Source organism: Cryptotermes secundus, unplaced genomic scaffold (assembly GCF_002891405.2).
Source record: "Cryptotermes secundus unplaced genomic scaffold, Csec_1.0 scaffold691, whole genome shotgun sequence".
Lineage (NCBI taxonomy): Eukaryota > Metazoa > Arthropoda > Insecta > Blattodea > Kalotermitidae > Cryptotermes > Cryptotermes secundus.
The window spans coordinates 223,514-238,526 of NW_019743159.1; the positions used below are offsets into that span (position 1 = coordinate 223,514).

Sequence of the window (15,013 nt, forward strand, 5' to 3'; positions counted from 1 at the left end):
GTCTCAGTTGTTCAATTGTTGCACAGAATAAATGATGAACCACATCCAAAGAAATTAAAATCATCATAATTAGCAAATCATAACAATTAGTCTCTCATTAATTCACTGTTTTTCTGTTTTCTTGTGCCTGGCATCATTCTATTTAGGGCAGACAGAATGACAGCAGGAATAAATCTTGTGCACCAAAAAGAGGCGAGAGCCACAACAAGGTGTCAGGAAATGTTGTTCCACCTTTTTCCCTCAACCAAATTATTTGTCTAGGAACCAGAATTTCAAAACTTTTTTCTTACTCCTTACATCCCTCTGAGTTTATCATTCTTGATTGTTATGTTATAGTTTATCTGCTGCTAGATAATCTTAGCGATTGACACATCATGATGAAAGAACCCAACTCGATAATCTCATGTTGCATGTGGTGTTAAATTTTGCAGCAGTGATTAGTTTTTATGGTTCAGCCACTTAGAATTGTTCTATATGGAAGTTTATTTTGCACAGCATTGAAATAAGGGAAATATGGTACACGGTTGCTTGGAAGATCAAGAGTGAGATGGGAAGATATCAGGCAAATAGGTTATGAGAACTGGGGCCTGTTGGAATTTAAATTATTTGTTATAAGCTGTGAATAAGCCAGACACATTTGAGTCAGCTGTAAAACCAGCAATCAGTCAGCCATAACGATGATCAGTCTGGTGTACCGGGCGATGATGGTTTTTTGCAGGACACACTGACTGTGTGCGTGGATTAGCGGCAACTTCAAGCAATGAGTTCCTGTCGTGTGCCAATGATGCTACTGTATGCCACTGGAATGCCACAGTTGGAACATGCCTTTCAGTTTTCTATGGTCATTCAAACTATATCTATAGGTTAGTATGTAGAATTCACCAAAGATCTCTTATCCTGAACTGGTGTATAGTTGCAGATTTTTGAAAAAAAAATGAAAGTTCTGGTGTGGTAATCTTTGTAGTGGTAGTCTTTTGTAGAATGTAAAACAACTTAGTGGCCATGTGAACATTCATGTGAAATACCTCAACAGGTGGTTGTGCCATAATCAGTGACCCTTTGGATTATTTGCTGATTATATTGTTATTTACTTTCAGCATAAGTGTTTTCCCGGGAGCAGGGGTTGACAGTTTTGTGACATCATCCGAAGACCGCACAGTTAAAATATGGCAGAATGGTGAATGTCGGCAAACTGTAACTCTACCAGCTCAGAGTGTCTGGTCAGTTGCGTGTTTGCAAAATGGCGATTTTGTTACTGGGAGCAGGTAAGGATCTCAATGCTGTAGGTTCATTATAAGAAAATTGCATGCTATAAAATTAAGGTGACGAGACATCCTGGTTTTTCTGATACATTCTGGGAATGTGTCAGAGGCAATTAGGGACATCAGTTTGACGCTGATCATTCTGAGCCCTTATTTATTTTGATGATTATAGATGACCATGAAATTTATTTCTAATTAATTCTCGGTAATTTAAATTTCAAAAGTCTTATGTTTCGATATTACTGGAAATGTATCGTGATCTATAATATCGTATTTCATCGTCTGGGACGTGCAATACGGTGTTTATGTTGAAAATTTCTAGATTCTGGCAGAAACAAGAAGTCCGGAGTTATGACATTTACGATCAGTCATAAATTTAGCTCGGGTACAGGGAACCGGACGCGCCTAAAAGGACAGGTCAGAGCTTGTTACAATTGCCTGTGAATGAGGGCCAGTATGATTGGGTTGCCTCGTTCAAGCTTCCTACGGAAGATGGGATGGAAATGTATATGTCAACACCATCTTTCGAATTCCCGGCGTGGGGGTGCAAGCCATTCCACAAAAGGAGAGACTTTCACAATATTCCGAACTGAACGGACGTGACCCTTGCACGCTCCGAGACATAGCTTGCCGATAGTGTAACGCTGTAACTTAAAGCTAAGAATACATTAATTTAACAGTGTGGTGAATTAGCAGGTGAATAAACGTCAATTGGCTCAACTCTCAGAAAAACGCTTTCTTCGGCATCGCTACCCTGAGACACATGCAAACCGACCCAGCTAGTTTCCCGTACCTATACCGATCTTCCTTAGTTTGATCTGTGAGGACAACTTCCAGTAGCCATCATACACTGTCCTAAGGTAGAAACAGGTGTAGCAGGGATAGCACCATTCCGACTGCGCTGATACAAGCAAAGGCGGGTTGGAAAAGAGCGGTGTTAAGTTTGTCTAGAATTCGGCCAAGCTGCCACAGTTTATCCCAGCTTAGAGAATTTTTCTTGACATAAAGGAATTTTTGAAGGTTGGGAATTTAAGTTGGTCATATTCAGTTTCTTTGACAGCACCACTGTTGCAGTGTTGTTGTGCACAATGCTCACCACACATGACAGTGTCATGCCTTTCTTATGAATGGTTATGCACTGTTATTGGGTTTTGAGGTTATGTTGACCATGTAGGTTGGTGGATTACCACAGGTTGCTTTTCGTTGGCCATTTTCTGTTAATAAATTTGCTTCTACCAAAAACAGAAATTGTTTCAAAGAAGTGTAAGTACATCTTTATTGAATAGCTGCAAAAGGAATTTACATTCATAGCAAAGACCAGTGTCTCGGACTCCCAAGTGAGGTGCAATGCACGTGAGTTGACTGTTTCCATCAACCATAGTGGACGTGGTTTCTACTTTTTACACCTTCATGGCATAGTGCTTAACCTTTATCAGACGAACGTCATCATATGATGTCGTTAAAAGTTAGGGCAGCTGGCTGAACGTCATCATATGATGTCGCGGATTCCACGCGTGTAAGTTTTTTTTTAAAATTATATTAAAAATATAAATTGTTGTTCTATTTACATGATTTTTGGTCACCACCTTTATAAGGAGACAGCCTTCCTTCCTGCATGATCTAATGTAATCTAGCGACGTCATATGACGTTAAAAGTAAGGACAAATTGAAGAACGACATCATATGATGTCGCGCATTCCACGCGTGTAAAGATTTTTTTAAAATTAAATTTAAAATATAAATTGTTGTTCTATTTACATAATTTTTGGTCACAACCTTTATAAGGTGACAGCCTTCCCTCCTGCGTGATCTAATGTAATCTACCGACGTCATATGGCCGAACGACCTCATATGATTTCGCGCATTGCACGCGTGTAAAGATTTTTTTAAAATTAAATTTAAAATTAAATTTTTGCTCTACTTACGTGATATATGTTCACCATCTTCATGAGGAAACAGCCTTCCCTCCTGCGTCATCTATGGTAATGTGGCCTTCGTATGGTACTGCCGAAAACATTCCGAAATGCAGAGTCCGACGTCGCAGCTCACGCACTTCGTACGAACGCTAGACCGCTTCCCACGCGAAAAGCACACACGACACCTCAGTTGCGATTTAGAGGAAGCAGGCCAGTGATGTCGAGCTGCAGTGATATTTATCCCCGCAGCTACACCGGAATAATTATTCACACCTCTCCAGCCACACTGGTCTGGCGGTCCCCAAGTTGCCGACGAAGGTGATGACCCTTCGTCCGCGGAATCAGAACTCCAACTTTGCTCGCCCCTCTCAGAATCGGTTCAATAGCAGTCCGAATCTGTGTCTTTGAACAGCTGTTTCTCAATTTCAGCATCAGAACTCCAACTTTCCTCGCCACATTCAGAATCGGTTCAGTAGCAGTCCGAATCTGTGTCATTGAACAGCTGTTTCTCAATTTCAGCATCTTCCATACGACGTCGTCGTGTATACGGCTCTCTAGCAGTGAATCTCTGTGCTTAGACCACGATAAGAAGCTATAAATCTTAACCTCGAGCCCACACATACAAAAATCTCATTCACGACTTGGCTGAACCCAATATCTACTTCATGATGTCATGGGTGGCTAAACTTATATTGCGATGTTTCAAAATCGTTACAAACACAATGGTTTGACTGCAATGAATGAACGAATGACCGATCTGGCAACACCATATTCCGAGAATTAACTCCCGTATCTTTCTAAAACATTACACAGCGAGTGATATCAGACGCATACAGTCGTGCATACCGAAATGTCCCATACGATAAATAAGCGTCAACAAGAGACATCATTGAATGTGAAGTCGCCACAAGGACTTATACTACTAAAACGCATGGTGCAGAAAATGTATTACACTGCTAGAACACATGGTGCAGAAAATGTATGAATTTTGGGATTTTTTTTTTTGGGAATCAGTGTAAAAATTTTTTACAGATATTAAAATCTGTAAATTAGAATATCTGATTCTATATTCTTTCTACATTAACGGAGTGTTCATTTCGTTCATTTATCGTAAAAAATGTAGAAATCACACCATTTTTAGAAACATGCTTACAATTTCATTGCTCTAGAAGGGCGGGCATTTAAATAAACTCCGTCCAGCTGCCCCTACCGGAAATTAAATGGCTCGTCCGATAAAAGTTAATTAGTTAAGCACAGGGACAACTTTACCTTTACTATATGTAATAGGCTTTGATTTCATTTTTAATATGTCTATATAAATTAAATATTTTCATTTGCATTTTTTTACATTCCTCAATAGTTACAAGGTGTCGCGAATTTGGGGCTGGGAAATCTAGTCATCCTTAATAAAATAAACTTGATTTTTATTTGATGCTAAATAGAATTGATATTCTGTGATGAACTTATTTGTTTATATAATTAAGTCTATAAGCTATAGCAGTTTTGCCTACAGATCCCAAAATTTTGGTCTTTAAATTAGTAGGTTCTCTAGAGCAGGCATCATGCTGCTACAAATAACATGATATCCAAGAATTTAAATGTATAATTTATGACTAGTGATGGGATTGCTCGAGTCTTCAGCGCAGATCCAAGTCGCCAAGCAGAACCGATTCTGCAGGAGCAGTTTGCTTCAGAAGTGGCACACACAAGCATGGCAGCAAAACAGGAGCTTGGAGGAGTCAAGATTAGTGAGTACGTACTATGGTAGTGATGCATAACAGACTTTACATCATTTTGTATGACCATACAATTTTGAATTTGAATTGCCATAACATGCCACTGACAGCAACAGAATTTATGATATTTTCAAATACTTGTGAAATAAAATTTCAGAACTTTTGACTTGTTTCATATTGTCGCTGGATGCCTAATGTCTTTCTAGCTCTAGGATAGTTTTGTAATAGTTGAGGTGTTTGCTACAAATAAGTGCAATCCAGACTTTTCCTTTTCACATGTTCCCATGTTTTGGGGATTGTATTCTTTAATAGAGAAATTTCTGTTAAGCATGTATTATGTTGGACATTGTCAAACATCTGAGGTATACTGAATGTGCATGATATATATTTATTGTCATTATCCAGACATATCTTCATCTAAATGGGTGAGTACTTTACCTATTTATGAGCTTTAAGAAAGCCTATGATTTGGCTAGAAGGGAAGTACTGTGCAGTACTGTACAAGACTAGCCTTGAAAGGTATATATTACTGTTTCTAGTAAATTAATTTGTTTTTGACATTAAAACTTCCCTAGTTACAGCTAATCTGTTTCATAAATCTTTGAAATACTCTAAAACAGATCATCAGTTTCAGGATTTCTCCCTTTCCTTGGTCCACAGAAGGGCTTTCTGTTTGTCGGACATGAAAACAGTTTTGTTGTTATACTTTGCCAATGATGTACACAAGCCTGACATACTGTACACTGTCTACCAGCTGCACGATTACCTATCTTTTCAGTGCATAGAATAACTTTCCTTCTGAATGCGGCGTCACATGTAAAATACTTTTCTATGGGTAAGAACTGGAACAAACTGAATACACATGAACAGTAAAAATGTCAGGCAGTGACTGAACTGAAAGTTGGTTGTTGATTCACATTAAATGGTAAGGGGGAAGACATGTCTTGATGACTCATTCTGAATGTGTTTATGTTAGGTTCTTTCCAGGCTACCCTGTGGACAGTTTGCAAACTAGTGAATAATTCCTTGAATTTAAGATGCAACCCAATTTTTCAACAGGATAAAAGCGAAAAATATGCATCCTATGTTCAAAGTAATAATTATATAATTATGATAAAATAATTTATTTACATAGGTAGTTGAAGAAACTGTTTCTACACAAATAATGCAGTAACATAATGAGCAGTATAAAAAATATCCTAAAATAGTTAATGGCATGTGAAACAAGTCACTGGGTGTGTGGAAACAATTTCTGGCAGAGATAAAATATGAATATTGATTGTTCCTTGAATCATAATTGCACTAAACTGATGTATGAGTCTTGCAAGATAAAAAATCTCTTATGCTAAGTGAGAGTTATTCACAAAATCAGAATTTGCTAAATACAGGATAGTATTGCATTGTTCGTATTGGGTTTCAGCTGGGACCAGAGAACTTTCATCATATGCAGGATCTCACTAAATGAAGGAACAATAAATCGGGATTTTGCTATGTAACTGGTTTTAGTATATTTCAGAATATAAGTATCTGTGACTGAATATTAATACAATGGCTATGCAGAGAGTAACTCTTGGTGAACTGTTAACAAAACAAGCAAGAGAGAAAAAGAAATTTATTAGATACGAAAAATATGTACATACTTGAGCTACTTCTCAAAGTAGTTACCACCAGAATTGAGGCATATGTCTTATTGGGGAATGTGTAGTTTTGACACCTTCCATCAACCGCTCATTATTGTTGAAGCACAGTGACCCCAACCAGTTCTTCAGCTTGGTGAACAGTGGTAGTCACTCAGAGCGAGATTAGGGCTATAAGGAGTGTGGTCAAACAACTTTCAGTTGAAACTCTCCAGCAGTGCTTTAGTGGAAGCAGCTGTATGCAGACGCACATTGTCATTGAGGAGCGCTACACCAGATGTCAGCCTTTTGTTCTGAATGGCCCTACACAATTTTTTTAGTGTTTTGCAGTACACTTCTGATGTTACTGTGGTCACTTGTTGCACGAATTCCACTATCAGCGCTCCTTTCCTATCCCAGAAAACAGTTGCTATCAGCTTTCTGTCAGACAGACAATGTTTGTTTAAACCTTTTCAGCCTGTTTGCTGAATGTCTGTGCATCCACTGCTTTGACTCCTCTCTGGTTTCAGCGTTCACAAATGAATCCTGTTACCCGTACGATGTGATTGAGATGTTCTTTGCCATCTTTGTGGTATATCTCTTATAAAAGTCAAAGCTGAAGCCTTTCTCTGCATTTTGTGTGCACCTATGAGCATTTTGGGAACCCATCTTGCATAAAACTTGTGATAGCCTAGCCTAACTGATAATCTCATATGGAAAAGTGAGTGAAATTTGTGGAAATCTGCATGAAAGCTCTGAAATTGTGACGTGTTGTCTTTCACACATTTTTTGGTTAACACTTTGAACAAAATCATCACCCATAACAGATGGCCAACCACTTTTCTCTTCATTGTGAAAATTCTTTCGCCCATCTTTGAACATTCTACGAGGTGTATCAGAAAGTTCCCAGACTGCTATTGTTGTAATTGCTTTGGTGAAAGAAGATAAGAGGGAAGACCAAGGTCACACTTCCAAAAGCCTGTTGCGTCAGTCTGCCATGGGACACCGCGCTGTGAACACACATAGGTTTTACACAAGTGCTTTTTTGACTTTCATGTTTTGTTTTGTCTGCAATGGATGTCAAAATCAAGCAGTGTGTCTGCATCAAGTTTTGCGTGAAGCTGAGTAAATTCGCTACCGAAACCCTTGAAATGCTTTGTGAGGCTTTTGGAGAACATTCTTTACACTGGCCACCAGTTTTTGAATGACATTCACGTTTCAAGGCCTGTCAAATGTCAGTTGAAGATGACACGTTCAGGGTGACCAAGCATCAGCAAAATGACAGAAAATGTTGACAAAATTTGAGAACTCATCAACGAAGACCTTTGCCAAGCAATCCTTGAGCTCACAGACCATTGGGATCAGTTATGGAGTTTGCCAGGAGATCTTAACACAACATTTCAACATGCGCCACATTGCTCCTTCATAATGACAATTCGCCTGCCCACATGTCCCTGAAAACCACAGAGTTTGTGACTGACAACAACATGGTTATTAATAGACTTTAAAGGATTCTGACGATGATGTATGCTGTACAGAACTATAAGGTTTATTTGGACTCTGTCCATCGTCTGGTATACAAGGTGTGTCATGAAATATATATATATTTTAAATTTATTGATGATATCGGTACAAAGTGTTAATATTCTTCAAAGTACTGTCCATGAGCATCTACACATTTTTTCCACTGACTCTCCCATGCCCAGTACACCCCCTCAAAGGCCTCGACGGGAACCTCATTTAAAGCTGTTGTCATGGCCGCTTGGATAGCCTGAATACTTTCAAAACGGCGTCTTTGAGTGCAGTCTTGATCCTCGGGAACAAAAAGAAGTCGGCTGTAGCTAGGTTGGGGCTGTAGGGTGGCTGCGGCAGCGTTGCCACGTGGTGCTTTGCCAGGAACTCACGGATGAGCAGAGACGTGTGGCTGGGTGCATTGTCATGATGCAGCCGCCAGTTAGCGGTGATGTCTTTTCGCCCGCGATGACCCTTTTCCTTAATCTTTCTAGAACATCCACATAGTAGGGAGTGTTGATGGTCAGTATTCAACAAATCACACACACGAGTGACATTTTCATCGGTTTGGCTTGTTGATGGCCATCCAGAGCAGGGGTCATCTTCCACTCCTTCCTGGCCCTCCTTAAACTTCTTCACCCACCTTGTAACTTGCACATATGATAGAGCAGACTCCCCATAGGCTTGCTTAAGCAGGTCGTGAGTTTTGGCAGCCTTTGGCAGCCTTTTTGTTTAGCTTGACCTTCCAACATTGTTCGAAAGTATCCGCCATCGCGCGCCGTGACGTGGTCACAAAACACAGGTGCACTAAATCAGCGATACTGACGCCTCCGATGCTCGAGCAGACTGACCTTGGGTGCACTATGAAGCTAAAGGTCTCTCCCCCCTAACCCAACCGGTTCCAGCGGCTCCGACCAATAGGAGCGTGGGAAAGAAAATGACTTTTTGGACACACCTTGTATATAAGACAAAAGAATCACAACGTTTTGGAGACTGGATTTGTCTCCATCCTCAGGTGGATGGGGAAAGATAGACCTGCTCAGTTGGGGCCGTTAGAAAGAGCTAGTCTCAATCACTGGACTTTTCTTATATATACCAGACAATGGATAGAGTCCAAAATAAACCTTATACTTCTGTACAACATGCTTATTGTTCTCCATCTCCCCTACTTGCTGGACTTAGCCCCCTGTGATTTCGCTTTGTTTAAAAAAATGAAGGGCTGACGGTTTGAAACATTGTCTTGACATCCAAATGGAATTGCAAGTGGTACTTGACAGCATTAAGAAAAATGCCTTCCACTGTACTTCTGAAGCATGGAAAAAAATTATGGGATCACTGTACATTCGCAAGAAGACTATTTTGAAGGAGATGGCAGGCAAAATTGAGTTAGTTAGGTCAGCATTTCTTTTTTGACGTAGTTCAGGAACTTTCCAGTAGCACCTCGTACAGTTCCTTCACCCATTACATTTTGGCCATAAACTACCACGCATAATTCACGATAGATTTCCATGGCATTGGTTTGACAGCTCAAATTTCGCAGCTGGCAGGATTATCAATCGCAGGACACATCATAACTGTAGAGACAAGAACAAACACTAGGTGACCAGTTTTGTGATGGTTTACAAGGCATTGAGTCATGTGAATGCGACCTCGCATGCACTATGTCTCCTGCTCCTACATTAGTTGCCTAAAATAAACGGAGGTTACTTTTGGACTAGTCAACATATATTGAAAAGAGGTTAATGATATTTTGGAGAAGAATACATTTTGGAATTTTGTTGGTGTTATGCTGGCCAGAAATGGTTGTCACCCTGTCTGCTTTCCAAAATGCTGAAGATCCGAAGAAACAAAATAATTTTAATCAGCTGTTTTTTAACTGTTGAGTGTAGGCTTCTGGAGGGAAGTACATTAATTACAAGCGTTTGGAAAAATTGTTGAAGAATGATATTTCCCTAAGAGGAGTGAAGTCGGTGAGGAATTTAAGATAGAACTTCGTGATTTACACAGGTCACTTACTGTATGACAGTAAAATCTTCTAAGCGAAGTTGGGCTGGGCATGCAGTTTTGTTAAGTGAGATGAGAAATGTATGTGAAGTCTTCAACTAAATGTTTATTATTTATTTTATTTGTCAGCTCTTCAGTGATGTTTCAGCAGCTTAGACTAATAATGTTGACTGCTAGGATGATTAGTGATTAACAAATTGGAAAGGATGTAGAAGGAAGTGGATATGGCCCAGTTTGATTTTGTATGGAGTGGCTGAGAAAATCTATGAAGAACCTTGATCACAGTAGTCTGCATCTAGTTCAGAATTTCAACTGGTCAAAACCTGAACAAAAATCAAAATTATTAATGCTTGAGCCCTTTGCCTGATCCATGTGATTTTTTTAACAATTTTTTTAATGACAGTCTTACGTGACCACCTTACAGGTGGACTTTTGCCACCTGCCCCATATAAGAGAGACAATGGGAGGACGAACACGAGCCTGCATGGTTTACGAATTTTGATCATGGACAATCTAAAAACTTTTAATTAGCATCAAGGAATTTTATACAATTTTTTAAAACTTACATTCCCAGGAAACTGCTGTGTTTATGAAATGTTCTATTCTGTGTACTGTGTGTTGTAACATATAAGTGTACGTACTTTGCGTGTAAACAAATTATGTGATAGTGGTTTCCTATTTGTAGTGATGTTTGCCCTCTGAAGATGGTCCACAGAGACCGAAACATGTAAGGGTGTTAAGTTTTTATGTAGTAAAAAACTTATGGTCACATTGGACGGAGTGATTTATAATTTGTAATTGTTATTGTGACGGACCAGAATGAAACAAATCAAACTCATGATATTTTGTTATAAAGTAATGTGTATGGTAGACAAACTAAATTGCAGATCAATATTGCAGGTTGCCGGGAATGGGGGCATTGTGTGAGCCTGGTTACAGTGATGGCCAAAGGAAGCTTGTGCGTGATGGCACAGATGTATTTTGCTACAGTTGGTCTGCAGCAGACAAAGAGTGGGTTAAGATTGGAGATGTGGTGGGAGCCAGTGGAGGAACACAAGCAACATCGGGAAAACAGCTCTATAATGGAAAGGTAGTCAGTACAGCAGAAAAAGATTTAAACCTTTCAAAGCAAAATACTTAATCTCAGCAGCCTTCATGAATGTTTTTCAGAAATGTCAGTTCGGTTTTTTTTTTTTAATTATTGTTATACAATGATGAAGTAGGGTTTAAACATAAACTGTGATGTCAAGCCAAACAGTATGTATGTATGTAGTGTGACATGTTGAGCTATGGATGACGCCCCCCCCCCCCTGCCAGCTGTGACGCGCCGAGCGGAGCCGAAGTTAGCCGAGTCCTAGCATCCTGGTCGCTAGGCAACGCGAGTCAACAGCGATGACGTCACCAAGTGTACCGCGGGTTGCTAGGCAGCACGGGTAAACAGGATTGCGAGAGACGACGGTGGTAACAGCGGTTACTACCGCTAGCGTTACTAGCAACACAGCGCCAGGCAACAAGGGTGCTTATTACGTGGCCGTTTTCTGTATTGTCCGATCGAGGCTACATGAGGCGCAGTGAAGGCTGTTCACAGAGTCCTCGAGCTACCTCCGAGTTAGCCAGCAACTAGTCAGTTGTATTCTGGCATTTGGAGTGTACTATTTGTGATACTGCAGATAGCAGTAATCGTAAATCTGTAATTTGGGTGATTGTAAGTGCGAATGTGAAATAAAATTCGCTATACCAAATATGGCGTGAAGTTATTTGTCGCGATATATGCCCAGTACGCGACAGTATGTATGTATGTACGTACGTAAATGCCCTTCAACTTTGTTCTGCTATTATGCATGTAAACTTATGTTTTGTCAGATTTACGACATATGCATTGTGTTGCAATCTTTAGTTGTTCAGTGAAATTAATGTAAAATTATATACATTCATGAAATGGTGATGAACATTCAGGTTCCATAACTGAATGAAGTCATTTTTCTCTCAAACACCAACAATTTGAGGAAGCTGTAATATGTTGTTACTTAATTAGCTCATTGAATATTAAATCATCATGATCCTTGTCATGAACAATTTTTAAAGTTTTGTGAACAAAAATTTTGAGGTTTACACTGATTGTTCAGATTGTGGCATTCTGTTTTCTGAAATGACATAGTCTTGTAGGTGTATAGCAACGTTTTGAGGAACTCGCTGCCTCTATCTTAAGGCTTAATGAAGGTCGAGGGAGTATGTTCCTTGAAAATGCTGTTGTACAGCTATGAGACTGCATTGCTGTCATGACCCAGAGGACCACAACCTGAAGTTCACAAACATTTTGCTGTGTGTGTCCACATGTGTTATACAGTTCTGTGTATAATTACTGTGTTGTAAATGTTAGTAGGATATAGACAAGTAATGCCCCACCATAACAGACCTTCGTAATAAACCTTGATGTTATATCATCTTCATTTTCTCTTTGCTTTGTCCCAGGAGAGAAAGCCCCAGGTACACTGTGTTGGATGTTGGCTGGGCGACATAGCCATTTCTGAGTATGATGGTGAATAATAAAATGCAGAAGCCCCAGCTAGGATTGGAACCCTGGTCATCATTGGGATTAGGGAGTTAACTGAATTTTGTCCATTATCTGAGTATTCATAAGGCACACAGTGTTTCAGGAACTGGGTATATTTCTAACCTCCAGTGAAAGGTGGACTTTGGTAAAGTGTTTGAGACTAGCTCTTTGTAACAGACCCAGCTGAGTATGTGCCTCCTCAGACATTGTGTTCTTAAGAGTTCTAGAAGAATGGACAAAGTCTACAAGCTAATTAATCTTCAGTGTGATACCTCATCATTACAATTTGCCTGATCATCCTGATTAGCTTGCTTTATTGGCTGAACTGTCACAGTTTATAAAACTTTACACACAGTCAGGTATTCATATTTTGTACCATTATTCTAATCATAAAGTTGTTCCTGTGCTTAACTAAGTAGGCACATGCCATGAAGGCATATGTGGGAGTGGATGTATAGATTCACTTTTCCTTGACCTCAGCATTAGTTGGAGGTGAGTGTTCAGCTTCATGCCATGGCTGCTTTGCTCCTGTGGAAGGAGCCCCCAGTACCCATTTGATACTAGGCCAAGTAGGCCCCAGAACTGGTCTGAATGACATGGAGAAGAGAAAATTCATGGCCCTACCAGGACTCGAACTTCAACTATTTGGCCATCCAGCCTGTAGCCAGTCACTGTACTGACTGTGCTATCCTGCCTCCCCTGTTTGTTTGAAGTGTTACTCTTATTTGAGGCATATGCTAATAGAATACCAAAATGTTTTATAAACTAAGAAAGGTGGCCCTTTTTAAGAGTGAATGGGTATGTTGCAGGAGTATGACTACGTCTTTAGTGTAGACATTGAGGATGGGAAGCCGCCACTGAAACTTCCATATAATTGTGATGAAGATCCATGGTTTGCTGCACAAACGTTCATACATGATAACAATTTGAGTCAGCTGTTCTTAGACCAAGTAGCAAATTTTATTGTGAATAATAGCAAACAGAATGTTCCTCTTGGTACTAAAGATTCATCGCCTGAATTCTGCGACCCATTCACAGGTCAGTATGATAACAATTTTTCTAGTAGAATGACATATTAATTGTCTGTTGGGTAATGCTGTATTTCATATTTTCATGACATATATGCAATCCTTGCACAAATCACATGACATGGCTTCATAATGTGATGTCTGTTTATCCATCTGCATGTGTCCTTTACCGAATAACTTAATGAATTTGGTTGAAATTTAGTTTTGAAGTTATACGCTGAATAGTTCAGGTTTGGACCCATGTTCCATATCTGTCGACTATAACTTCCACATGAAATGCAGATAAAATTGTCATTCATAGCAGTACTGGACAATTTAAAAGAATTGAGCTCAAGATGTGTAACTTTTATGAAAAAGATCTCTTTCATTGTTGTATATATTTAACAAAATATAAGGAAAGAAAGAAATTAAAATTGTACAATGTCTCTGCTGTTGTTTAGCTCTCTGTTGGCATGGGCTATATATTTGTAATTACTGACTGTTAAGAGTTAATGAAGGATGCAAAATCATATGGAAAGTTTGTGTGCTCAGGCAAGAACAGCAATAAACTTTCTAGCTTATAACCACTTCTTAACACTTTCACTTCCACATCTGCGTGGTGGTCGAATAAATGTTCCCACATGTAGGGGCCCGTATAACAACAGATGTGAACATTTCTCATTCAGTCAGTCATTATATATAATAGTTGTTCGCTGTATACATAGATGGTGTGTACATCAGTATTTCCTTGACCATGAATATCACATGTTGCTCTAATTCCACTTCCTTCCCCTTTGTTGTTTCAATAAGTACAGTTTGACAGCACATCTGCTCACATGAAGTAGTGTAAGGCATTGTGGCAAGCAGAACATAATGAGTGGGGATCATGCAATGTAAATGTTGCTTAATGAAGTTTCTGAAGATGGTTTAATTGCAGAACCTGATTCTAGTGAATCAAATGACAGTGGATGGACTGAATCGCCAGAAATTGCCTTGATAAGTGACATTGCAGATGAGGCTACACCCAAAACATTGCCAAGCTACTGTCTTCCTCTTCCACCATTTCTTCGGCTGTCTGCCATATCAATGTTGAGTTAAAAACCAGTGTTTCAGAGATCTCCATCATCAGGGTTGGTGTGGTGAATGATGATATATCACTAATATATATATGCCAGTCTGTCAAATCGATGCTATATCCTATTGGTGTTCTCTGTAAGAGGAGGATAGTCAGACTTTCAGGGACCAAGGAACTAGCCGAAACATGAGGTGGAATGGGCCAACATATCAAAGAAACAATAAGAACAAATCTACATCTTAACAATATCAACAGAGTGTTAGGGTTCACACTTAACAAAATGTGGAATTTCTGCACCAGACTTTTAAGCCATTACAACATGTATAGATCT

General features: G+C 39.4%; 1 protein-coding gene across 1 annotated transcript in view; it reads left to right on the plus strand.

The window, feature by feature from the left end:
* The window catches only part of LOC111873946 (phospholipase A-2-activating protein), a 34,422-nt gene that overhangs the window by 6,388 nt on the left and 13,021 nt on the right, over positions 1-15,013 (plus strand). The window contains exons 4-8 of the mRNA XM_023869052.2: positions 719-863; positions 1,098-1,265; positions 4,796-4,930; positions 10,947-11,136; positions 13,410-13,638. Of these exons, the coding sequence (XP_023724820.1) occupies positions 719-863; positions 1,098-1,265; positions 4,796-4,930; positions 10,947-11,136; positions 13,410-13,638 (867 nt within the window). The remainder of the gene's footprint in view (positions 1-718; positions 864-1,097; positions 1,266-4,795; positions 4,931-10,946; positions 11,137-13,409; positions 13,639-15,013) is intronic.